We start from the raw sequence: 26,578 nt of genomic DNA, 5'->3' as shown, positions 1-26,578 counted from the left end.
ATAGTCACTGTGACGTCAAAAAGTCGGCGGTACAAATATATTTTTTTCAACATACCGTGTGGGGTATTAAATGAAAGAGCTTTGTGAGCAGATTACAAGCATAATACTTTTTTTTGTACTTGTAGTGTACAAAAATAGGAAAATAGAATTTAAGTGATCCATTTAAAACACAGCGTTTTGAGATAATGCTATTTGTTATTAGCAAAGATAGATATAACTCCGTAATAGATGGATGCAGTCTAAGGAAAAAACGTGCCTCGAAAATTACGAACATTTGATTCTCGATCAGATGGCGTCACTAGTTTTGGCCTACTCTCGTATAGAGGGCGTTGACGGTTTCAAGTGACGGACATAGGTCAAAATCATATAAAAATAAAAAATGCAAATAAAAAACCATTTATCCATATTTAAATAAATTTTAACGTATTTTTATAAATCTTCATTTTTAGTTTGAAAGTATGTCGATAGATGGCAGTGAATTTACAGGGGTTACAAATTTACTATGACAGTACCGCTTCTTATTATATCCTCTTTGTTATTAGTAATACAAACCACACTCACATTTTCATTAAACATGACAGTTAGTAGGATATGAAATTAAAGTAAATAAATAGAGGTATTCCATTTTCTTTGACTGCGGCTGCAATATCGCATGGCGTTTAATATGTTTTTGTATTGTATTTCGTTTACATAATAGCTTTTACGAATTATTTTTCAATACGTTCTATTCATGTAGGTATATTGCAAAAATAAAATTTAAATACTTGCAACAAAAATGGAATCTTTTGTTTAAAAGCCATTATAGGAATGTGATCATTAATTTGAGCTATGTAACATTATGTAAGTACAAGAAAAACTTAAATAAAAACACTTTGTACAGACAGGCCACTTTGTAGTGAACTTGTACAAAGACCAGGCGAGAAGTATTTGTAGTTTGTTCGCATTAAGAATGCAGTAAAATCATCATTTTCCGCCGGCCTAGCCATGCCCATAACCAATTAAATCGTTTAAAGTCAAGTTTACAGTGACCAGTTGAAGGCATACTTTCTAATTAGGGACGATTTGATTGGTTACGAGCATCGCTAGGCCGGCGGACAATGATGATTTTACTGCATTCTTAACGCGAACGAAATATAATGGGCCTTTAATTTTTCTTTATGTCCGAAGTGAGGACAGTATGCTGTACGTTCAGTTCGTGTTCTCTGTTCCCCATCTCTAGTTCCGCAATCCGTACTTCTAATTCCAGCTTCATTTTCTTCAGTTGCTCCACGTCGTCAATTGTTACTGGACCCGATAACGTCTGAGCAACATTTACTTTCTTTACTACAACTTCTTTTTGTTACTCTTGTGTTACCTGTAAAAAAGTTTATGCGCTGACCATAATAAGTTTCCAATAAAATGCAGTCAGATAGATCAGTATTTTATTTTTAAACATATTCATATGGATAATCATGGCAATTTACAGAACTCTACCTAATTACTGGCTGATTATTTTTATAACATTAGGCAAGGTACATCAGCGTTCGACCATACAAAGTTTTCTCTCGAGCTAGGTAGGTACCAGAGCTATGTTATAGGTATCTGGAAGGACCTCTTTTTGTAGTACATAAACTTAAAATACTTCGTTTGACAAAACGACTTACAGAACAAAGTGGTATTTTACCATAATTTTTATAAAGATATGTATATGTACAAATTTCACCGGTACATACCTCGATACCTTGCAGGCATCTACCATGCATACATCTATTTTATAATAATAATATTCGTTAAAAGTATAAAATTGCAGTCCGGATACCTTTTAAAGTTTTTATTTATTTATAAAAAGTGAGTTGATCTGTATAATATTGAATTTATATAATCCTGACCTGCTTATAAGATCTTAGATATAACACAGAGAAGGTGCAGACACCTGTTTGACACCTCTTAAAATATCTTTCAGGTCACTTTCGACTTGTCAATTATAAACACAAAAATTGACAATATATCTAAATACAACAAATGGTTAAAAACGACCTTAAAATAAAATCATGAGACTAATAACAATAAATTAAAAACATCTAATCAAAAGACATTCTTGTCTTACAAGAACATTACAATCGTAATAAAAAATCACAGGTAAGTAGCTTATTATTAGACAATATTTTTATTACTTTTAATAATTTAATTATTAGCGTTTCTATTTAAGTAAGTTCCTCTTTTAAAGAAGACTCTCAAAACGTATCTAGCAGCCTAAATCGTGGCAACTAAACCTCCCTAATGTTAATATATAGGTAGGGATTTTTTTTAATGTAGGACTAGGACTAGAATTAAATATTTACTCATGTCCAGAACCCATAATACTTTGATGTCACGGTGAAAGACATCCAATATTGTTGACGGACAGTTTATAGTTGCCCGTGAAAGAACACTTTATGCATATATAAGTGGACACAAACCGACAGACAGCAGCTTAAGTTTTATTAATACAAAGTAACCCATGCGTTTCGTAATCTTTGTACAACACAGAGCAATATTGTGCTACATGTTATTTGTAAATGTAGTATATATTTACACTTCGTATAATTTTTAAATAACAACATCATTTATCTTATTTCAAAGAATACCTTATTTACTGGTTTTGCAATTGTATATGTATTTAAAACGTAGAAAATTTGCCTCTGTTCACACTCCACACTCGGTGATGTCAGGTACATTGATTAATATCCAGAAATTCAATTGCAATACAAAGTACAACATCATGGTCATAGATCAATATATGTTCATATGTATCATGGCTGTAGGTAAGTACTTGATCATGATCGCTACATCATGCGCTGGAGTTGCTGATCCGACCTGGGTGCGTAGTCAAGATGCTCATCGCTCACGCTCCGTAGCGTAGCGTAGTTATCTCTCTCTATCACTCTTCCATATTAGTGCGACAGAGACAGTTGCGTTTCATTCGCTACGGAGCGTTAACGATTGGCATTTTGTCTACGCACCCTGGAGCGGAATTTGAGCTTAAAAAATCTGTTATCGATATGTTATTGCACTCGCAACATATCTCGCTCTCAATTATAGATAAATGTAAGTATATAAATGCGTGCGAGCTACGAACTACGACTAATAACATAATATTACAAATATTTAAGTTTTGCATACCGCTCCTGCGGCTTTTAGCAAGCGCATTATCACCGCACAGCTTTATTAATTGTGTTTCAATTATTTCAAGCGATTCTCAACCGTTCTACCAATTTTTACATCGGATTTCATTTATGCCCTTTGGGCTACACAACTCCGTGATCCACTTCATTCATTATAATACTCGTCCCAATGACGTCCCTACATTGATGTATAAAAACCAAACCACCCCAGAATTGTCTAACAATTAAGTACTTCAAATACCAAATCCACAGTTAGGTAAATATTGTTCAGTCACAGTACATTAAGGTTAGTACATTGCGCAACATGGGGCGGAAGTTGTTAAATATCGCAAACGAGTGTATAGTTTAATCGCGACGGCTTGCCGGAGCGATTTATAGATTCGAGTTTGCAATATTATTACGCCCCGAGTTACAATGTTTTTCATCACACTTGCGATACAAAAATGAAGTATAAAGACAAAAAACTGTTAATTATAATACTAGAAACTTCATAACTCACTAGGGAAAACGCTTTTTCTATAGTTCCCGCTAAGCCTGCGTGCAATTCCACATTTACTGAGCGAGTGTGATGAAAAGTATTTAAGTATCGCAGAGTAACTCAGTGTTGCGCATCTTGTTAGTGTATTCAACGATTTCATATTGCACATCCTCGACGCTCTTACGTTCATATGGGTCCTTCTGCTCCAACAAAACTTTAAGCGATCAACCCTCGTCGGGGTCCATAACTAGAACTCTTCTTTTTTACCTACGGTCTTCATTGCAATGCCAAAAGTTGGGCTTGTAGCATTTGCGTTTTTCGAGTGTAGATTCAGTTCGAAGTTCAAAAGTTTAAAGTCTTTTGTTTGTTGATGAGGGCATTGAGAAGTTTTATTCTTGCCTTCACTGCCTTGTAGCGGAGATATTCCTCTTCGCGGCCCTTCTTGTCGTCGCGCTGGACCTTCCTACTGTTTTGGAGTTCAAAGCTTATTTCGTATTCTTTTATGCTCCTTCGCAATACCTATAAGACAATATAACTTTAATATGTGAATTTGTGAAAATTGAAAAAAATCGGAAGGTTTTCATACACACCATTTATATGTTTACCGTTTAAATAAACCAAAAATCGAAGATCGGTTCAAATTAGTATAATGCCCTGAAAAAATGTCTGAATCTGTCCGTCTGTCCGTCACCAGGTTGTATCTCGTGAACCGTGATAGACAGTTGAAATTTTCACAGAATGATATATTTGTGTTGCCGTTATAACAATAAATACTAAAAAGTACGGAACCCTCGATGGGCGAGTCCGACTCTTGTCCGGTTTTTTGATGTTGTTTCCTCCTTTATAACGAGATTATTTTGAAATTCAGATCAGATTCAAATGAATATGGCACGAATATGGACAACATTGCGTTTTCATGCGGTTAATTACACGGTACGGTCGTGGGTAGCACATCGTAACTACTGAATTTCCAATATGACTTGGAACTCCGGTGGTCGATAAGAAGTGTAACGTTCTTACGGTAGATGTCGCCAGGGTCCCCTAGACCCATATAGTGGGAAGATTTGCTGACTATGGATGAGGTCTTGGTGGCTCAGTTGGCAGAGCGCTGGAGTATCGATCCAGAGGCCGAGTTCTAGTCTCACTCAAGGCAGTAATTTTCCACTTTTAAATTTATTCTAAGCTTGATAGCATCGTTCGCAGACGTTTCTGCTTGTTAAAAATAATCTACACGGTAATATTTTTACACTTACACATTTCTGTAGTTTTGCTTCGCCAAGAGCTCTGGCCAAGTCTTCGAGGCCGAGGCAGTGCAGGCCCTCGTTGGAGGGTGTGGCCTCCTCGCTGGTGGTGCCAGACTTGGCGGACGAGGTGGACGAGGGCGGCTCTTCGCCGTCGCGAGTAGGTGGCGACTGGAGAGGCGTTTCTGTTGTCTCCTGTAAATGACCAAAAGGTATTTATGTATGAATGCAGTCGGGTTTTTACAAGCTTTAAATTAAATTGTAATGCTCGTATGTCATAATAATGGATGTAAATTGTCTTCAAAATTTTCAAACCGTTTTTGACCAATCGGATAATATATAAGCGATTTTGACATACTGATTGGTGACAATGCAATATTATGATGACGTCGATTTGATGATGGAAGATGAAAATGGCCTAGAAAAATAGAAACTAGATGGCAAAACAACGCAACCTCAACGCAACCTGCCTGCATGCCTGTTGAAAAAAAAAATACAGTCAGCGATAAAAGCTTGTACCAAAAGTTTTTTACCACGGGAATCAAAATTCTACGCCGATAAAGTCACGGGTAGAAGCCAGTACACTATAAAATCTGCGCACCTGTGAAGAGTCGGAAGGTTTCTCTTGGCTGTCGCTGGAGCTGTCCACGCTGGTGTTGAACAGCATCGCCTCATGCTCGTGTATTGTCGCCAACTCCCCGTTTGTTCCACCGACCTGTGCAACAAAACAGTTCTGTTGCCATTATTAAGAGAAAGCCAACGTACGGACGTAACAGAAAACAGGGGGGCTAGCCAAGAGGCAACCGTTTAAAGAAAACGTAAATCGAAATTTACGTACGTTACCTTTTGGACGCCAATGACGGATTTTTCGGCACCGCAGGTCCAACTCCAAAGACGGATTAATCGGTCAAAGACCACAGAGCAACATAGACCTACGTACATGTGCATAAAGTTCAATTTCAGTTTTCACTCTTCGGTGACGTGGCGTCCCAGTGACAGCTTTTGTGTTTGACACCGCATCGAAAAGGTTAAAGGCGCACACCGTATTACGTCTAAAGGAAGCCAACGCTTGCATGAGCTTGACTAATCTATATCTCTCGTACAGGTCTCACGTTTGCACACATGACTTGTCGGTCGCTAGCTAGGTGCTCGTCCATGAACCCGAGGCACTAATGAGCCGGTCTCGCGTTATCATTCTGTTAATCTCTAATCGAAAAGTAGCTGGGATTTGTCATAGTAGTGTCACTCACCGCGTCAGGTCTAGAGGATGCCAGCGCCCGCTTGACGGCTCTGTATCTCTCGTACAGGTGCCTGGCGGCGCCGCGCTCGGCGGAGTGCGCCGGCGGGCGGCCGCGCGCCGCCTCGAGTCGCAGCAGTGCTCGCTGAACGCACGACTTCTCGGCCGCCAGCTGTGCGCTCGTCCAAGAACCCTCGACACTGGTGAGCCGTCCTGCTGCTTGGCGACAACCTTCCAGCCACTGGAAGCAAGCATATTTTGTTTTCATATTCAATCAATTGAGTCAATAGTATCAGCCAATTGATTTGAATTTATTGTGTCAGTGGAAGAGATTCTCGTAAATGATGAGTACTTCTAAATAAAGACATAGAGGCCAACTCAAATTTACATTGTGACATCCAAAAGATATGTAAATGATGTCAGTCGCCCGTGCTACTCGCTCGCGCCAATGACGGACACGTACCTACGAGAAATGCATGCGCGACTGATATCATTCATAGATATCATTTTGATGTCACATTGTAAGTTTCAAAAGGCATCATGAGTGAAATGCTTCCAAAGAGATTGAAATAGTGACACGAACACTTGAAGTCAGGACTCGATAGCTGCCTTGCAGAGATGTTACAAAACTATAAAAATAATACCCGACTAAAGATTAAAGTTACCGTACTTGCCCCCGCATGCGTTTTACAAATAGGGTATGCTTTTTCCATCTTTATTAGAAGTAGAATGATTATCGGAGCATACAACATTAAGCGAGGAGTGAATGGCAAAACGGAAAATCTCCAAAAGTTAGAAACTGCTCACCTCCTCGATATCCCTCACAACCTCAGTCATAGCTTTCTCACTCTTCAGCGCCTCATCTAGCTTATCATCTCTCTCTTTTTGCTGCTTAGCGGCCTGTAGTTTAAGCGCGTACTCGACAGGGTCCGCTTTGATGCAACGCTTCTCCGCCTGGAGCCGCCGCAGCGTCTCGTACATGCGCGTGAGTTGCACGTCGGTGATGCGCTCGCCTGGTGTGATGGCGTAGCCGTGCTTTGCTTCGTATTCGGTTTCATGCTTTGTGATGTTCTTTTTGATCACGCTGATCTGAAATTTTAAGGATCAACGTTAATTATTGATATATTTTAGGTAACCTTGGTTTTTTACGAGTAGACTAGTCGTCGCCTTATTTCCATTTTCACCCTCTTAAATAGTGTAAGGCCTGAGTGGACGCTCGAAGCGTAGCGTTCAGCGGGGCGTGCAGCGTGGCGTCGGGTTCACAAGTGATTTGAGCAGCGTGCACTAAGGCCGCTCCTATACGTTTGCATTTGTGCCGCACGCCCCGCCCCGCTGCACGCCGAACTCGAGCGTCCACTCAGGCCTTAATACACTTAGGGGTTCAACTTTCTAAATCTATACAAATAACGGAACCGTTTAAATTAATTATTTAGATAAAGGCCAGCTTCTTAATCGCCATTTTGTTATGCAACACTTAAACATTATAAACGACGAACTAAAAAAAGGGACGCAGGCCTCCAGTGGGTGGCCTTGGTCACTTTTGTCATCGGAAATTTTTCAACTTTTCAATAAGTATAATAAATCAGCTTCCTGCCAAGCTAGCCTTTAAGCTAACAGCCTTTGGCTTTAAGGCAAGCTTTGCTCAAATGGGCTAGTACCTAACGTAGTTATTAACAGTACCCAGGTATTAAGGTGCGTTCACGTGTAGTGAGGGCCTACCGCGAACAACGAAGTTCGTAAATTGCGGGCATCTTTTCTCTTTCACTCCAATTAAGGCGCAATTAGAGTGACAGAGAGATGCCCCCAATTTGCAAACACCGGTTTTCGCGGTTATAGCCCTGTTTGCCGCCACTTCCGTCATACCTTCTTGTTGATCTTGTCGAGGCGGCGGTCGGGCGCCGGCTGGTCGCGGCGCGAGTGCGGCGCCACGATGCGCTCGTCCCGACGCATGCGCTCGGCTGCCGCCGCGTTCTCCGCCGCCGACGCGCCGAGTGCGCCAGCGTCTAGGGTCTCTGGCTCCTCACATACTGGAACGTAGTACCAACCATTTACCAATATGGTTTTCATACTTTTAATACATTCAGATTTCAGAGACATCGAATACTTTCGGTTGGAAACCGACGGAAGACGTTGTTGTTGTTGTCCCTTAGAACAACTACAATTATCCAATGCTTTGATAATAAAAAAATAAGGGATATTATAAATACTTCTTTTTAGTCTCTCGCGCGATATATTTCGGAGAGTCTGCGGCCCAAGCACTAATAGTGAAAGAAAAAAAGAAAATGTTTTATTGCCGCAATAATAGAAAATGAATCACACAATAGTTAAGTGTTGCGCTAAATGGTACTTATATACTCAGCTTGGTGTCACGGTATGAGCCACATGATACACAAAATCCGTGATGGTGATTTGACAGTAAGGCCCGTAGATGGACTAGGTGGCACTCAGTAAATGCTAAATGCTAGTGCTGAAAACCAGCGGTGGCAGCATGGTTCCATTTTTATCGCCTGTAACTATGCCTGTCACTTTCGTACTAACATACTTGTTAGAACGTGATAGACATGGTGACAGATGAAAAAAATGCGACCGTGCTGCGGCCGCAGTTCTCATGGCTCATTTGTCGCACTTGAGTTGAACCGTAAAATTAATTGAATGTTATTATGAGTCACGACAGTGACTGTACTGTAGTAGATCCTCTAGTACAGCGTTCGGCAACAGGCGGCCCGAGAACCTCTTACTTGCGGCCCGCGAGCCTCCCTGGCTATTTTGTATATAATATTGACACACGACAATGTCTGATAAAGTCACAAATATTAACAAAGTGTGGCCCGCTTCAACTTCGTTAACTATACTATGTAGCCCTTCTTGGCTGCTAAAAGGTTGCCGACCGCTGCTCTAGTACAGTTAAGGTGTAAGAGCGTACACATATGTTTGGAACTTTGGGAATGTATATATATTTATGCCCTTAACTGTACATTAGGAATTTAAATAAAACGGATTTTACATACGTTGTGGTTTCTGCAACAGGGTATAGTCCAAGTGCGGCGGGGTGGCGGTCCGCACGTCTTCGAGCTCGTTCTCTTTAGGTTGCTTGTGCTGGCGGGCGGGCGCGCGCCGCCGCTTGCCGCCGAACTGCGGGCGGCGAGCGCGCGATAACCGCTCGGCGCGTCGCTCCGACTAAACACAAAACACAAGTACTTGCTTAATGCAAGGAACAGAGTTTGACCACGCAAAGTTTTCATAACACGGTGGGAATGCGCTGCTTGAAAATCTGGGGTAGAAATGAATCGTCTAGGTACCGACTGTTACGAGTAGGTATTATGAGTATGACGTTTGTGTTTTTGACGAATATTTGTACTCTGGCATACTTTTTATTAACGTTTATGGGAAAACGCTGAAAATTGGTTTATATTGTAGGAATTGGTAATCGTTACTCCATTATTAATTATGCATAAAAGAAAATATAGATACCTATGTAAGTATTATTATATTATAACTAACCTCAAGGCGGTTATGGTCGTGTAGTGGTGGTGGAGGTGGCGGTGGTGGTGCTCGCTCTTCGCTGTGCGGCCGCCTCTCTTTACGCTCGTGCGCGCAACCAGAGTCACGCCGCTCGCGTCGCTTGCGCGCCTCTCGCTCGCACTCGGGCGCTGCCATCTCGTCCGCGTTCCGCGCTCGCTCACGCTCCCGCTCCCGCTTGCAGCACTGCGCACGCCACCCGGGGCCAGTTATAACAACGGGCCGCTCGCTCGAGCACTCGCTTTGGTGCCCGTAACCCTACCAGTACCAGTTGTTACAATGTATTGGTGTAATGTGCGCAAATATGAATCTCGAGGTGGGTTAAAGCTGATATTTGTGGCTTTAAATAGGATTCAGATTTGTGAATGAACAGGTGTTTATATGCTTAGGATATGGTGTTATTATAATCACTAATATTAAGGTAATACTTATACATAATTATACGTATCTCTAATATAATTTACTTATAGATGCATACGTGTCTAAAGCAACTTGTTCAAAAAAACTACAGTTAATTTTATTAAAAAGCGTTTTCGTCAAATAACGGCTTTCTCACGTACCTACGCATAAAAATTTTAGTTTTGAAACAAATGGTTACAGGAAAAGTAAGTCACACTAGGTAAAAAAATAATACAATTAATGTATTTTACTGTCTACTTTTAAGCAACTTTTCCCGTACCAATGATGAAAAATATAGAAGCGAATATAAAGCTATCATTGGTAAATAGAATAGGTTCACTACTTTCTACATAATGATGTCACAATGTGAAGTCCCACCATCACCTATGAATTTAAAAGTACCTGCTGAATTTCCAATTGTACCATGTTCGCTTCTGACTTAAAATTTTACTCGAAATAAAATCCCCAATTTCCAAAGGCCGTTATGTGAGGATTCTGAAATTAAACCATGTATGGATCTAGTGCAACTGATATACTGTAAACATCTACTCGTAGAGACAAGGCAATTGGTACTGTTTGCGACAACTCGAACTGGCTATTTCATTTGTTTGCCATAAAATTATGTATACATTATGTATCTATTTGTAACAGCAAAATGTACCTACAGGTAGTCTGAATAACCCATTTTGTCACTAGAAAAAGGCATCAAATAAAAATAAAAAGCTTGCATCCTCCTTACAGGCTTTTTGAAGTCGGACGTGAATAGAGAGGCTACTGCTAATGTAGACTATATTTGCTAAATATAAAAATGAGACTTGACTCTAATCGCACTATAGTAAGGTAACACGTTTTACAGACAGACATTAATTAAAAAACAAATTGACAGTTTCATTTCAATACTTTGTTGAAAAGTTAAAGTTATCAATTTCACTGCTTTGCTATTTTTTTCTTACTTGGCCAAATTCTCCATCAATGCAACTACCTATAGATTGAAATGTAAACCCACTGCGCTACTGTCATGCTTATACTAATAAATTTATGCTACTACCATACTTTAATAGTTGCAGCAGGTGCTGATAAAATTTAACGAAACCTGTTTAAGCTACAGTAAGATTCTTCAAGGCAAGCATCGACACCCACGCACGAGTGCAGGTGCATACACATCTTGCAATAAAACAAGACAACATCGTTAGTGTCGTATATCAAAATACCATTCAGAGTATGGAGTGGGACTTGTACAAACATATTTGCATCTTTAAATAAAATTGCGAACAAAATTCTAGCTGTACCATTTATTTTGTAAGAATTGAATCCCCATGTGCCTACAGAGCGAATACAACTTTACAAACTTGGTGTGCCGTGTCGCATTTGCCGAGAAGGATCAACTATTTGAATTAAAAAAAAGCCATCTATAACCTAAGAGTTGTGATGTTTTCATAATCTATTTAAGTCGCAATATAACGAATAAAGCTGTAAATCTAGATAAAAGTATATTTCGGACGGGAATCAGTTAAATTAGTTATGGTCATTGGCCAAGCAGAGCGACATGCTGGAAATAAACTCAAATACCTTACACCCAGTCGCTCATCTGTCGTCCCGAATGCCAAATCGGCTTGTCGCGAACAGTAGGTACCTACAATACCTACATGGTAACATTTAGTCTTCCGGAATCATTATTAGCCCGTGGCTAGCGTGTAGCATATATTCTAACTCAAATATTTTTACTCATAATAAACATCTGGAGCAATTTAAAATAGCTCCTAATTAAAGCGAGCTCAATATAATATGAAATGTTTATGAGATTGTGCTTCACGTCTCAAATTGGGCGCACCAAAACAATACTGTCACTTACTCGTACGAGTAAAAATTATTCAGGTTTACTTACAATGCAGTATCTTGCAGCACCAACTATGGAGTCCAATATCCTGGAAATGTTGTCCCGACTGCGGCTGGCCAGGTCGCTTGGGGCCCCTACGGGCTGAACCCCGTCCAGAAATCCAAAACCAAACGCTTAACCACCGGGTTATTGCTTATCCTTTGATATAAAACAAACGGAAATAAACAAAACGAAACGGCAGGGCGGAAGCCTGCGCCGTTTTGACGGAAACTTGACACAACTTATATCTATAGTCTAAAAGGTTCGTGTAATCTATTTGATGATGTCACTCCTTTGCACCGACATGTCTCGGTCGCGGCACATATTGGTACGGCACAAACAGTCAATATTTTATTTTGTTTTTATGAAATTTACGGCTGCTTCAAGAAATGTGTTGAAACTAGTCTGTAGTTTAGCATTGATGGGTTGAGCGTGGGTTGGGGAGCTTGTTAGCTCACAACGCTAGTGAATCCTCTCCATGGTTACAAGCGTGGCACTTTCACAGGTGTTTTGAAAAAAAGTTAACGCGGCAGATTTTGCTCAATTATCGTCTATCATCTTTGATATTATTGTGATTCTGACACTGACACCGATGAGAAAAAAGTAATATCAGAAGAGGTAGAATTTTGATTATTTTTTCTTTCGGGTTGCTGGCAAATTCTGAAACAAAAATAAAGACCTTTTAGCTTCATACTACATATGTAAAGCCTGACCAGTAATATATGATCATTGTCAAGAGGGCGCTGTTATTCTCATGTATAGGGTGACAGTTCAGTATAGTATGAAAAAATTAGTTCCAGTGAAGTTCCGCAACATGGCGCGTGATCATATATTCCTGCGGTGTCAGCATGGTTGCATTTTGATCACCTGTCACTATGCCTGTCACTTTCGCACTTACATACTTGTTAGAACGTGACAGGCATGGTGACAGGCGATAAAAATGCTACCGTACTCAGCCCGCTGGTTATGAATTACTGTCCGCGCGCGAATTCCGTGCACGGTTGAGGAATGTTAGGAATGTTGGGCGTCATGACAGAGTGGTGTCATTTTGGACGTACGGGCGCGGCGCACACTCCTCGACCTCCGAATGCACGGAATTGGCGCGCGGACAGTAGTAATGCTCTAAGGCTTCATACTACATCGTGTAGGAACACACACACACAGAACAGTAAATTCTAGAGGTATTCGCATTTTTATTTATTTTCCTTTAATAAGCAGTCAGTAGTCTAAACTTTGCACTGATTTGAACAGAACAAAGTGAGGGAGTGTCATAATAAACGACTATCTTCATTTAAAAAAATGTACAGCGCCACACTTTGTCATTGCGACTGCCCCGCAGGGTTAGCTTGGTCCGATGTAACGTACCGAGAGTGCTTTTCTTAAGCTACCTACTTAAGTAGATGCATCAAAAAAATTGAAACAGCATATCAGCATAAATAGTAGGTGTATATGTACCTATATAAAAACATTCGCAACTGCAAAACTGTACATAAAAACTTTTCACTAGAAAGAGGCAATTTGAAAATCTGTTACTCATCGACATGTTATTATAACCAGTAGCGCACTCGCATCAGTATTTACCTTAAGTACAAGCGAGATGCACGGGAAAATGATAACAATGTGACGTCAATTTATAAGTTCGAATCTGCTTCCTGTGGAATGTATGGGGCCCAATTAATACATTCCACGACTCCGAACTGACTATGAAATAGCAAAGAGTAAAGTAATATTTATTACTAGCTGTGCCCGCGGCTTCGCCTGCGTGGAATTCGGTCTGTTTCAGTAAGCGGCTAATTCACCCCTAATTTATCTCCCTGTCCCCTGGAGACAGAACTTAAAGTAAAGTTGACAGATGGATACGCTAGAGGACTGTAGTCCAGATAAAATATTTTACAATTAGGTACCTCCAAAGATAGATATAACTCCGTAATAGATGGATACAGTCTAAGGAAAAAACGTGCCTCGAAAATCACGAAAATTTGATTCTCGTATAGAGGGCGTTGACGGTTTCGTTTGTTATTATCTAACAATTTTAACGCATATCAGTGAAAGAACATGGGTCAAAATAAAAAAATTATTAATGCAAATAAAAAAGATCATTTATCCATATTTAAATACATTTTATCGTATTTTAATAAATCTTCATTTTTAGTTTTAAAGTGTGTCGATAGATGGCAGTGAATTTACTGTGGTTACAAAATTTACTATGACAGTACCGTTCTATAATATTATATCCTCTTTGCTACCACTAAATAAAATTACACTACAAAATGAATATTTTTTTTGCCCTTATTCAAATTTTTGTCGTGATTTAAATGGCATAGAGTAGTATAGGTGTATTTCGAACGATACAGTACCATTTTTGTTTAACGTCCTTGACTGTACCTATGCAAATCGGGTACACTACATAATTCCGAAATTTTTTATTTCGAATTTTAGAATGTCGAATTTTATCATTCCGATTTTTAAATGCTCGATCCATCAAAATTCCGACTGTCATAATTACGAATGATGAAAATCACGAAGATTTATATTTCCGAAAACCCAAAAAGCCGAATATTGTAAATTCCGAACTACATAATTCCGACTATAACAATTCCGATGGTGGCAAACACCGAATTTAACATTTACGATTTTCAAAATCACGAATTCGGAATTGCCCTTATTCCGAATTAACGTGATTCCTATTTTAAATATCCCAATTTTTAAATTTCCACTTTTCTGGCAACAGTTCGTTTTCTTGGGGGTCGCAGTTCTAACCTAACCTAACCCACTTCTAGCAACAGTTCGGGTTCGCAGGTTCGCATTTCTGTCTAATTTATTTATGCCGAATTTTTATGCCAAACATATTTTATGCCGAATTTAACATGATGCGGCACGACAGGTACCCGTAATAATTACTAAAACGTGAGTCTTCATTTGAATATCACGGATTTCATTTTTCCGATCTTGTAAAAAACCGAATTTCTGAATACCGAATTATTTTATTTCCGATCGGACAATGATTTTTCAGAATTTAGGAATTCGGAAAAAAAAATATTTTCGGAAAAGTGTAAAATCGGAACTTTAAGCTTTCTATCAAGTGACAATCGGATTTTAAGTTTTCGGAAATAGCACATTCGTGATTTTATTCCATCGTGTTTTTAAAAATCGTAATTTTGATATTTCGGACTTATAAATAATCGGGATTATGAAAGTCGTGGTTATAAAAATCGGAAAAACATATTTCGGAATATTTGGGTGTTCCCATCAAAATCATGTCATCCAAATCGGTCCTCCAGTCAAATCAGTCAAATGACGCCGGCGGCGGGCAGCGTCTGCCCCTTTTTTTTTTTCGGAGTTTGAAATGCATCTGCCCCTACGACTTGTTGATGGTCATAGCGAAGCAGACGCTCACGGGGACCTGTAGGCGCTTGAAGCGGAACGGGAAGTTGCTCGGAATGAGAAGGATACGCGGGATGAACACGGCTTCTCCGGCGCCACACTCCGTCAGGATCTGCGCCTACATATGTATTACGTACGATATATTTGGGATCACAATCGAACTCGCGCTGGCTTGCCGTTTCAGCCGAAAGCGAAGCGACCTGCCTGGCTAGAGCGCCACTGAGTCTCTCACCGTGGTTTTTCTCAGTCTCCTGAGACCGTGCCCCTTGTGGCCGCAATGCATTGCGAGACTTTTGCGAAAGATTCGATTTTTTTCGGCAAGGCATGGTAACGCGTTTAAGTCCCAAATCGTTTGACATTTACTGAAAAATGATTTTTTTAAAGTACCCACCTTCGTGACCATTATTAAGAGGAAAGGGCACGGCCGCTTCTCCATGCAAACGCAGTCTCCATTTTTTTGGTTAAAAACTACCCTATGTTCTTCCCCGGGACTCAAACTATCTCTATACCAAATTTTATCTAAATCGGTTTAGCGGTTTAAGCGTAAAGAGAAATTAAAAAAAGTTTTTTCATATTTTTTGTGTTTTTACTCGGGAATGGTATCATTTTGATATCATAAATGAATTCGGCATACCCGATTTATACAAAATCGATACCTAACTTGGCCTAGTAGCTAAAATGATATAGTTATCAAGATAAAGTTTTTAACCGCTTTTTCACCACCATGGGGGATGAATTTTTAAAAACGCTGAAAGTAATTTTCTTGCTTTTTAATATAATAACGTTTTGCAAAGTTTTAAGTTCCTAGCTTAAAATAAAATTTGCACCCCAAGACCCCTTTTCAACCCCCTGAGGGGTTAAATTTCCAAAAACGTCAAAATTAGTTTTTTTGTAATCGTCTATCATACCGTTCTAAGAAGTTTCAAAGCATTTGTAATGGATTCAAACTTTCAACCCCCTTTTAACCCTGTTAGGGGACGAATTCTTGAAAACGCTAAAATCACTTTTCCTGTATTATAATAATATGCTCATTATACAAAGTTTCAAGTAACGCACTCAAAAAAAAATTGATCTCCATACAAACTTTCAACCTCTATTTCACCTCCTTAGGGGATGAATTTTCAAAAACGCTGAAATTAATTTTCTTGTATTTCAATAATATATCTTCTTACGAAGTTTCAAATTGCTAGCTTAAAATAAATCTTGAACCCCATACAAACTTTCATCCCCTTTTTAACCCCCTTAGGGGTAAAATTTCTCAAATTTTTATAGCCTAAAACCTGGCCGTGGATTTTTTCGACAGATTAGTAAAGTTTGCATCAAAATCCGTTCAGCCGTTTTCATTTGTAGCGCGGTCAAATAAACAGACAAACAGATAAACAGACAAACAGATAAACAGACAAAAATTCTAAAAACTGTTGGAATGTGTTCTGTTATCGATTCTAAGTATCCCCAGGCAATTTTTTTTCGAATATCTTCCATGTACAGACTTTCGACCCTCTTCCGCTTTATTATATGTATAGATTTATTTTAAACTTTATTGCACATACAAAGTGTACAACAGGCGGATTTAATGCCATTATAGGCATTCTCTACCAGTCAACCATAGGGCTAGACAGAAAAGCGTCAAGGTGGGTGCACTGAGAGAAAAACAAAAAAAACGTCTTTTGAGCGAAGTAAAACTTCTACATGAATAAAATTTTGAAAAGTTTTCCAGAAATCGATTTTCGCTCATGTCATCTCGGATATGGGTATATTTGGTATCAGTGCATTTAGTATGATGACAAGCGTAAAAGTGGTGGGGGTAGTTACTGTGACGTCATAAAGTCGGCAGTACAAACTTTTTTCTTTCTTTTAAACATACTATGTAGGGTACCAAATGAAAGGGCTTTGTGAGTAAATCGCAAATGTTTAACATACTGTAACATTTTCACTACTTGGTCTAACAAATTATTAGACAACGTTCAAAAATTTCACAATCCAGAGTTGAGTGAACTGCTCTAAATTTAAAATGACTGAATGGATTATTCCAAATTTTATACCAAATGATTGTGAATATCCTCTATATAATGTCTAAAAATTAATTAACCAGATTTATAAAAAAATATGAAAAGTATATCAAGTTGAAAAACAGTATAATTTTCTGTTACCAACATTAAACTGCAACTACTTATTATTAAAACAAACAAAAAACCCGACTGTTAACATATATTTTTGAAATGATCTTTTCATCAGCTTTCATTTGGTACCCATATTGCTATAATATAATAATATTTCTGCCTATATACGTCCCACTGCTGGGCACAGGCTTCCTCGCATGCGCGAGAGGGAATGGGCCATAGTCCCCGCGGAATCCAATGCGGGTTGGTGACTTCACATACACCTTTTTGAAAATGGCGCCCGCAAATAAAAAAAGGGGGGATTTTTTTTTTCTAAATTTCTAAAAGTGTAGGTGCAAAGGATTATCGTCCCATAGAAAATTTGAATTTCGCGCCTTTTTCTACTGACAAAGTTGTTTGACAGACTATATCTACCCTATTACCAAAATCGCTAAAAATCTGACAGTTGGATTTATCTGAATTTGAAGTTAAGCGACTCGTATAAAGTGACGGTTGCTTTATCGCGTGGATATCACCGTCTATTTTATCACGCGATTCATAGGCCTGCCGATCAGACTCGGCTTAGCTTAGTGTTGTACACACACCGAATCTATTAGCGGCTGACGCTATACGTCTCGCCCGACAGTTTGGTTTAGCTTGATGGATAGCCACTCGCGCATTTATCGACTTTCCATTGATCACTTGAATTAGCCGACAACTCCATATATGTATACCTACGTAGGTACTTACGTAGTGCCTTCAAATCTATTAACCAATACCTAGCATTAATGAAATGAACGCAACAAACGAAATCTAACGTTTTTGGCTGTATTTCACTAGAATATAATATAGTGCACTAAAAGCTACTAAGTAAGTAAGAAAGTTTCCAAAATTTAACTTTTTTTTTTGTATGGAAAAATAAGCTATCAGGATGATCTATGTAAACAAAATACAAAACTAAAAAGTGTAATTATTTACCTTTTGTGTTTCAAATAGTAATGTTAACGAGTTAGCTCATGATATTATTCCTCAAATACCAAAGGTTGTGTAAAACGTGTTATCTAATTTCAAATCAAGTTTAGTGCATCGCCCTCGCACACAGAAGTGTGTTCGTAACGCAGTTACGCGTTAGACTCACAACACACGAAGCAAAGTTAGTTAAACTTATTACAAAAATGATTTTTTGTGTGGCAATGACAATAAATTACCTCGTCAACGAATGTTCATAGACTTAGGTAAGCGGACAAAATAATACGATTCGAGTCCAGTAGTATCTACTACATCTACTTTACCTATACATTTTTAGGAACATGAATGTTCTCATTGTTCTCTACATAATTATATACCTGGATGCCAGCTTGGACCCTTCGACTCAGTCCAAAGGCGCGCTGTACGAATCGTCGACGATCCCAAACTCACAAGCGGTATTGAACCTTTAAGCCTCCTTCCTTCCAGCCTTCCTTCGCCTCCTTGTGTGTATTCTACCGCTTGTACAATGGGCTGTGCTCTGAAGAATTGTTTGACATGATGCCAACGGCCGCTTTATATCACCGCACCGCTCGCCATCGGCAGGGTATTCATCCTCCTAAATGGTCGCGTACTGTGCGGTTTAAGAGGAATTTCCTCCCGCGGACGCTTTGGCTGTGGAATGAGCTCCCTACCGAGGTTTTCCCGAGGGGCTACAGTATGGGGTTCTTAAAAAAAGGAGTGTACAGGTTTTTAAAGGGTCGGCAACGAGCGTGTAATATCTCTGGTGTTAACAGGCGTCCATAGGCTACGGTAACTGCTTACCATCAGGCGGGCCGTATGCTTGATTGCCACCGACGTGGTATAAAATAAAATATATACACGTAAGTCAACTATTAACCACGGACTCGGTTTAATTCAACTAATTCATAAATTAACTGTGTCCTAAGTCCGGAAAACTACATTTTGAAAGAAAGATTGAACGAAAATAACTTGCAAATATGAATGAGTATAATGATTAACAACTCGAAACATCTTAAAAAATATTTTTAGTGCCCTATTAAATACTTGAGTAAACAAATCTTACGAACGCTATACAAAGTATTTAAAACATTTTACTCTATGAATTCATACATAAACAAAAGTGAACAAAGATTCGTGGTGACCTAGAAAACTACGCGCTATGGCCTGAGATATACGGTAGGTTACGTCTGAAAAAAACCTTGGCTTGGAGTTTGGCGTCTGTTCAAGGCTAAAGCTAGGAACGTCAAATCAATACCTAACCTAATAAAATTGGCTAGTTTCCTGCGAGTCCGTGGAATATTGTTATTTTAGATCTAAGGTACATTTTGGTAAAAACTCAGCTAAACCATGGCTTTTTACAATTCAGTCTCACAAACAACTGTTGTGTGACTGAAGTGTGAAAAGTGTAAATCTGCACGTCTGCACGCACAGGTCTAGAATGACGCGTGACGGTCGGGTCGGAAATGCAATTACACCTATTAGCTGCAGCACTGTAGGTACGCACAGCAACATACTTAAGGCCCAGTAAGTTCGTGTTATTGTTAAGCGAGATAAAAGTGCGTGTCCGGGAGCGCGGAGTTAGACCAAGAAAAGTCTGCAACGATTTCGATAGTTTGAAGTTTGAGTTTGAAGTTTGATGTTTAAAATAACACAATCAAAATAACGATTTTTAAAAGCACGATGGAATAAATCACGAATGTGCTTTTTCCGAAAACTTAAAATGCGATTGTCATTTGACTGAAAGCTTAGTTCCAATTTTACACTTTTCCGAAAATATTGATCCTTTGTAAGGTCGAAAAAATGAAATTCGTGATAATCAAATGAAGACTCACGTTTTAATAATTCAGTTTTCAGAAATTCTGTCTTTGTAAGGTCGGAAAAAGTAAATTCGTGATATTCAAATTAAGACTCACGTTTTAGTAATTAATTATCACAGGTGCCTCTCGTGCCGCATCACGTTAAATTCGGCATAAAATATTTTTGGCATAAAAATTCGGCACTAATAAATTCGGCAAAACTGCGACCCTCAAGATAACGAACTGTTGCCAGAAAAGTGTGTTAGTTAGAACTGCGACCCTCAAGAAAACGAACTGTCGCCAGCAAAGTGGGTTAGGTTAGGTTATAACTACAACCCCTAAGAAAACCGCGAACTGTTGCCAGAAAAGTGGGTTAGGTTAGGTTTAGAACTGCGACCCCCAAGAAAACGAACTGTTGCCAGAAAAGTGCATTAGGTTAGGTTAGAATAGAACTGCGACCCTCAAGAAAACGAACTTTAACAATATATTCGGAATATCGTTATTCGGAAATTAAAAAATTGGGATATTTTAAAATAGGAATAACGTCAATTCGGAATTATAAAATTCGGAATAAGGGCAATTCAGAATTCGTGATTTTATAAATCGTAAATGTTAAATTCGGCGTTTGTTACTGCCAGAATTGTTATAATCGGAATTATGTGATTCAGAATTTAAATTTTCGGAATAATGGCAATTCGGAATTCGTGATTTCAAAATAGTAATTGTTAAATTCGGTGTTTGTCACCATCGGAAATGTTATAATCGGAATGAATTTACAAAATTCGGCTTTTCGGGTTTTCGGAAATATAAATCTTCGTGATTTTCATCATTCGTAATTACGACAGTCGGAATTTTAATGGGTCGATCATTTAAAAATCGGAATTATAAAATTCTACGTTCTAAAATTCGGAATAAAATTTGTCGGAAATATACAGTGTACCCGTTGAAACTTGTATATGTATATATATTATATGTTTTTGCTCGCAGTAGATAAAAAGTCAATTAACTAACTGCCTAGGACTTATGCATTTCGGCTTAAATCAAAACACTAACTATCTTCTTAGCAAGTCCATCTTAGTTTACAAAAGCTTTCGTATCAAACAATTTAACATCTTCAAACAATTTACCAAAATTGTTTATCCATAGGCGCCTCTCCAAACAAAAGGCTAGACGCGTGTGTTACATAAGCGTAGCAACTGCGTAGTAGCCTTTTGCGTAGCGGCGAGACGTAGCATGGCGGGCCAAATAACGTGCTACGAATCACGTAGCATTACCGGAGTGAAAATTCGGACCAGAAGCCGTATTCAGACTTAAAAAATTTGATGATATCGTACTAAATTCCGTGTATTCTTATCGCACTAATGACATGAGCGCGAACGCGACGAGTTAAGTTTGATATCATAATGAAATACTATTTTTAAAATCAGGACCGGCCTTTATCACGCCTTATCACGTATAACATCACGAATCAGGCCTTATCACGTAATTCACGTATAAAAACCGTAACATTGGGATATACGTTTGACCTTGATATTTATTGCGTGAGAAGACGGTAAACCATCGAATGAGTTTTCAAATGTTAGAGTCGAACCAAGCTAACGCTGCATGGCATTTGCAATGACAAAGTATGCAAATGTCATCATTTAATGTCATGTGCTATGAAATTGTGGCGTTTACAGTGACTCTCCCTCACTTTGTTATATTCAAGTTGGTGCAAAGTTAGCTTAGCTAAAGGGGCCCACTGATTATCAGTCTGCCGGACGATATCAGCCTGTCAGTTGTTCGGAACTGTCAACTTTTTGTTCTAACTGACAGGTTGATATCGTCCGGCGGACTGATAATCAGTGGGCCCCTTTAGACTGACTCTGTCTGGTGTGGCAGAACTTTTCATTAACAATCCGATTTTTGGTAATAGATTAAGAATTTTTGTCGTTTGACAAATTTACGATTACTATTTAATGTTTTCTTCTATTAGTTTTCAGACATTAAATAAATAAAATAACTCCTTCTAATGCACGAATAATTGACAGACACCAAAAAGAGTAAGAATGATCGATTGGAAATCCATGTTAACGACCTATTGCTTTTCAACCACCGTTGACCTCGGATAAACACCATGGCCACAGAATAAGTAATAGTACATGGCCAAGGCTGGCAATACGGATAGGCAGTTCTCATTGTTTTTTAATACCGATATTCAGTGTTATTAATATGATGGTTCAATAGAAACTTTAAAAGTGTAAACATGTGAAAACATACTATTTACCAACGATTCAATAAACAATTTAGTATACTTCAACCAGGGCTCGGATACGGGTATTTTTTTTAGTATAGGAACGAAACCGGTTTTTTTTTTCGTTCTTTGTTAATTATTTCATTTCTAATTGGGCAATCTCATAATACGAAGTCGTTACTTAAAAACACAACTGAGGCCTACATTTGGAGTGTAAAATAATTCGAAAGATATGGTTTGCCCTCGACTTCGTCTGCGTGGACTTAATAACCGCAGCTAAAGTAAGAATAGCGCCTGGTTAAAGTCTAATAGCAATCATTCAATTTGAGCATTTGTTTACACAAATTATCAGGCATTTATTTAATTATGTCAATCCCACCCCGCTTTTGACCCAATCGGTTGGGCGGTTTAAGCGTGAAGAGGTAACACACAGACAGACTTTCGCATTTATAACATTAGTATGAATGGATAGTATGGATTTCGAAGTTTTTGCAAAAAACCGGTTCGAACCCTTACATTGTTGTTTTTACATTTTTTTATGCGTTAAGTGCTTTAAGAAGGTAAATCCCTCCTTCTCTACTTTTATTATAAATGGAAAAATAAAACTTTCTGAGATCGGTTACCTCTTCACGCTTAATCGCTTAAATGTGGTATGGAGATAGTAAGAGTTTTTATCGATCATTATCATCACCATCATCATTCCACGCAGACGAAGTCGCGGGCAGAACCTAGTATAAAATAATTAGGGTACATTGGGGTAAGATTAAACGGGTTTTTTCATGCGGGGTAAGATGAAAAGTCGCCCGTAATGCTTCAGCATACTAACGATTATTTGTCTTACCCCCCATGAAAAACCCGTTCAATCTTATCCCAACGCACCCTACATTAGTTTTAGTTTATAACTTAATACCATCTCCTATAAAACAATCGCGCAACTACTTTACCAATACCCAGCCTGCGTAATGTGGTAAACCTATAGTTTTACTTATGTTTCAATGTATAAGGGTGGTATTTATTACACCTATCTAATTACACGGTTCCCGTGAACAAGATGCATGTAACTGCGTCTAAATATCGGGAGCTCAAAGACAATATAAAAGGTAATCACGGTCTATATCCCGGTTAGTGAAACTAACCGTGAATCATTCAAAACTCTTATGTCTATTTTATCAATAAAAGTTTGATTGATTGATTAGCTGTCCACCTACCTGAATGAAACCTCTTCTCTCTCTCTCTCTCTCTCTCTCTCTCTTAAGTAAGAAAACGGGTTTTGACGTTATTAAACGAACATATTTTTCAGCACTACGGTCTAATTTTAATTTATTTATTATACCAAGATAAAAGTTACAAATTGTTGTTTGTACTAATCTACCATATTGTATCGCAATTATTTGGCAAAAAATAATCATTATCCTTGTGTTCCTAACATATGTACTACAAAAAAAAAAATAGTTACTTTAAGAGATAACATATTGTTAGCGAAATTTTTAAAGTCGATTTGATAGTTATCTTACTAATAGGTAATATAATTGTAACTATAATTGTTGATTATATTTTTAGTAATATATTTTGACTTTAGGTACCTAATTTACGAGTAATTACGTTTTGAAATAAAACTATGAAAACGGATTATATCGCGTATATTGAATTTATAATACATCCCGACGTTTCGAACTCTTTACAGCGTTCATGTCAACGGGTGACTGAGGAAAAATTACAAAATGCAAAAATACCTACATACTAAAATAATGAACAATCATAGACTACAAACTTTAAGGCTGGTTGTACATGCAAAATCGGTTCATAAGGCTAGTTATACACTATAATTATTTTTCAAGTAAAGATATATATATATACGCGATAAAAATAAACTATGCCGGCTCCAACCCTACACCACGGACCCGAGAAGATTTAATTCCCTCCTAAATTGTAGGAGGGTATCCCAATATGGGACCGGCAACAAACTCCGGCAACAAACTTGTTGCCGGTCCCATATTGGGATACCCTCCTACAATTTAGGAGGGAATTAAATCTTCTCGGGTCCGTGGTGTAGGGTTGGAGCCGGCATAGTTTATTTTTATCGCGTATATATATATATCTTTACTTGAAAAATAATTATAGTGTATAACTAGCCTTATGAACCGATTTTGCATGTACAACCAGCCTTAAAGTTTGTAGTCTATGATTGTTCATTATTTTAGTATGTGGGTATTTTTGCATTTTGTAATTTTTCCTCAGTCACCCGTTGACCACGAACGCTGTAAAGAGTTCGAAACGTCGGGATGTATTATAAATTCAATATACGCGATATAATCCGTTTTCATAGTTTTATTTCATGAGTAACTATCGCGGTAACCGAAGACAATATTAATTACGTTTTGTTTAGTTAACGATAACATAGTTTCCGATATTTTTATTCATGACTCAGTTTGTCAATTTCTTTACGTTTACATGCATTTCTTCCGCATGTTGTACTGTTAATATAATAGGTTTACTGTTAGTTTAGGTTTAAGTCAGGTATATAAAATTCAATGAACCGGTACGGTAGTGGCTTGACCCGGTTTCATCGGCGGCGCGGGGCGTGTCTCTTATCATTGTTGCCGAGGCTCGCATAACCCTTGGATAACGTCTGTTAAGATCGATTGTTTTAATTTACTTTACCAATAACACAATTGTCGTAATGAATTAACACATACAACCAAACTGAGCTCAATGTTCTTTTATGCGATTAAAAACATATCGTTTTTTTTTTCAAAATTATGCATTAACAGTTCTGAACCATCGTACTATACCTACACAAAAATATTGTAAAAAAAACAACTTTTTTTTAGTTATTTATAAATCTCTCGTAATAAATAATAATATGAAATCTCGCAGACGATTTACGCCGGAAGTGTCGCACAAGAAACGTCCTTGAGTCTCAAGGTTCATTAAATAAGGGGCGCAAAATTACCTAAAATTAGTTTACCTTTGTTTGTGGTTATATCCGTGGGTTAATATTGCTGATTGATTGTGCGTTTTCTGATTGAAGGACGGCGGCGGGTTTACAAAATGGCGGACGTCCGCGCGCGGTCTCCCGGCTTCACCGACTGAGGGGCTGGGCTCAACGGACCTAGTGATGCCGGTAAATATTTACATCGATGGGGAAATTATATTATGGAATAAACTAGCGATATTTCATGGTTTTGTCTGTAACTTTATTTTTTAATCGTAAAAGTATTTAGGTACTGACATTAATTACAGGAGTAGGTATCATTAAGCATGCCTAAATTTTATACATAGAAGCTTTTCTATGGTATGTAAACCTACAAAAACCCTCCCTTAAACTGGTTTATGCGGAAATAGAGTAGGTAAATAATGACACGGTTTTACTACGTTTGCCTTTCAAAGTTTATTAATTAAATTAAATAGTATTATAGAATTTGAATTCGTAGGCTGAGTGTGAGGCGCACTTTTGTCTCAGGCGATGCCGCGTGGCACGATTGTTCCTAAGTTCGCGTTCGGCGATTGAGGTCTCAAACTTGGATTATTAATTAGGCCACCATCATAAACAAGTCTGCAAAAAATTAGAACTACCGGATTTGACGCAAACCCTAAATTTATAAAGTTACTGTATTATTTAATATGAAGTTTGAAGGAAGCCGGTCAGGTGACATTTTAGGTGCTGTCATTTATAAGATTGATAAGAGATTGATAAAACGGGGGTTACAAAAGAATTCAAAATTGTCCGAATCCAAATAAAATATAAACATAAACTAAATTTATTTAAAACATGTATTGCATATTGCATAGTTACATTCAATATAAAGAAAGACTTAAAAATAGGTGACGGTTTACAATTTACATGTGCCTGAACTAGGATTCCCTGTGTTTTATATTTGAATTCGTGTCCACATACTCGGCCGGCCAAGCTTTGCCGGTAAATTGATACAATAAACATGAATGTTAGAGGAAAAGTCGACGTTATCGATAAAGCACTCGTCCATCACTAGCATGTAAACATGTAGAAGCGCACGCTTGCCGGCCGGCAAGGCTCGGGCCGTGCCTGGAGATCACCGAGTTCTGCCGAGCGCAGAACATTCCGTCATACACTAAATATGTATACTAGCCACCACACCCGCCCGCGACTTCGTCCAAAGTCGTTAAAGAATTTTCAGCGCCTTAAGAAATATAATAAAAATCG

The 26,578-nt window shown here is 38.4% G+C and overlaps 1 protein-coding gene across 4 annotated transcripts; it reads right to left on the bottom strand.

The window, feature by feature from the left end:
• Nucleotides 1-1,183: 1,183 nt before the first annotated feature.
• LOC134743090 (protein FAM13A) lies at nt 1,184-25,517 on the bottom strand. 4 transcript variants are annotated; one of them, XM_063676404.1, is made up of 11 exons: nt 25,364-25,517; nt 11,903-12,553; nt 10,420-10,512; nt 9,601-9,876; nt 9,108-9,276; nt 7,963-8,126; nt 6,907-7,188; nt 6,113-6,340; nt 5,464-5,577; nt 4,875-5,057; nt 1,184-4,140 (listed from the first exon to the last, which is right to left on the bottom strand). In XM_063676404.1, the coding sequence occupies exons 3-11, from the start codon at nt 10,441-10,443 to the stop codon at nt 3,964-3,966; spliced, it is 1,617 nt and encodes a 538-aa protein (XP_063532474.1). In that variant the 5' UTR covers nt 10,444-10,512; nt 11,903-12,553; nt 25,364-25,517; the 3' UTR covers nt 1,184-3,963. The 4 variants fall into 4 exon arrangements, with proteins under 4 accessions (XP_063532474.1, XP_063532475.1, XP_063532476.1 ...); XM_063676405.1 differs by having other exon boundaries at nt 9,601-9,804; XM_063676406.1 differs by lacking the exon at nt 10,420-10,512.
• Between the last annotated feature and the right edge of the window lie 1,061 nt (nt 25,518-26,578).

This window comes from Cydia strobilella, chromosome 7 (genome assembly GCF_947568885.1).
Source record: "Cydia strobilella chromosome 7, ilCydStro3.1, whole genome shotgun sequence".
Taxonomy (NCBI): Eukaryota; Metazoa; Arthropoda; class Insecta; order Lepidoptera; family Tortricidae; genus Cydia; species Cydia strobilella.
Note: the sequence above shows the minus strand (reverse complement) of the source record. Positions and strands in the feature narration are given on the sequence as shown.

What these genes read in the sequence shown, in the direction of transcription:
- LOC134743090 (XM_063676404.1), bottom strand. Translation starts at nt 10,443, where the DNA reads ATGGTACAATTGGAAATTCAGCAG. An exon ending in TACAATTGGAAATTCAGCAG is followed by an intron (nt 9,877 to 10,419) that starts GTACTTTTAAAT and finishes TGGTACTGGTAG; the next exon opens with GGTTACGGGCACCAAAGCGA. An exon ending in CCTGTTGCAGAAACCACAAC is followed by an intron (nt 8,127 to 9,107) that starts GTATGTAAAATC and finishes ACTACGTTCCAG; the next exon opens with TATGTGAGGAGCCAGAGACC.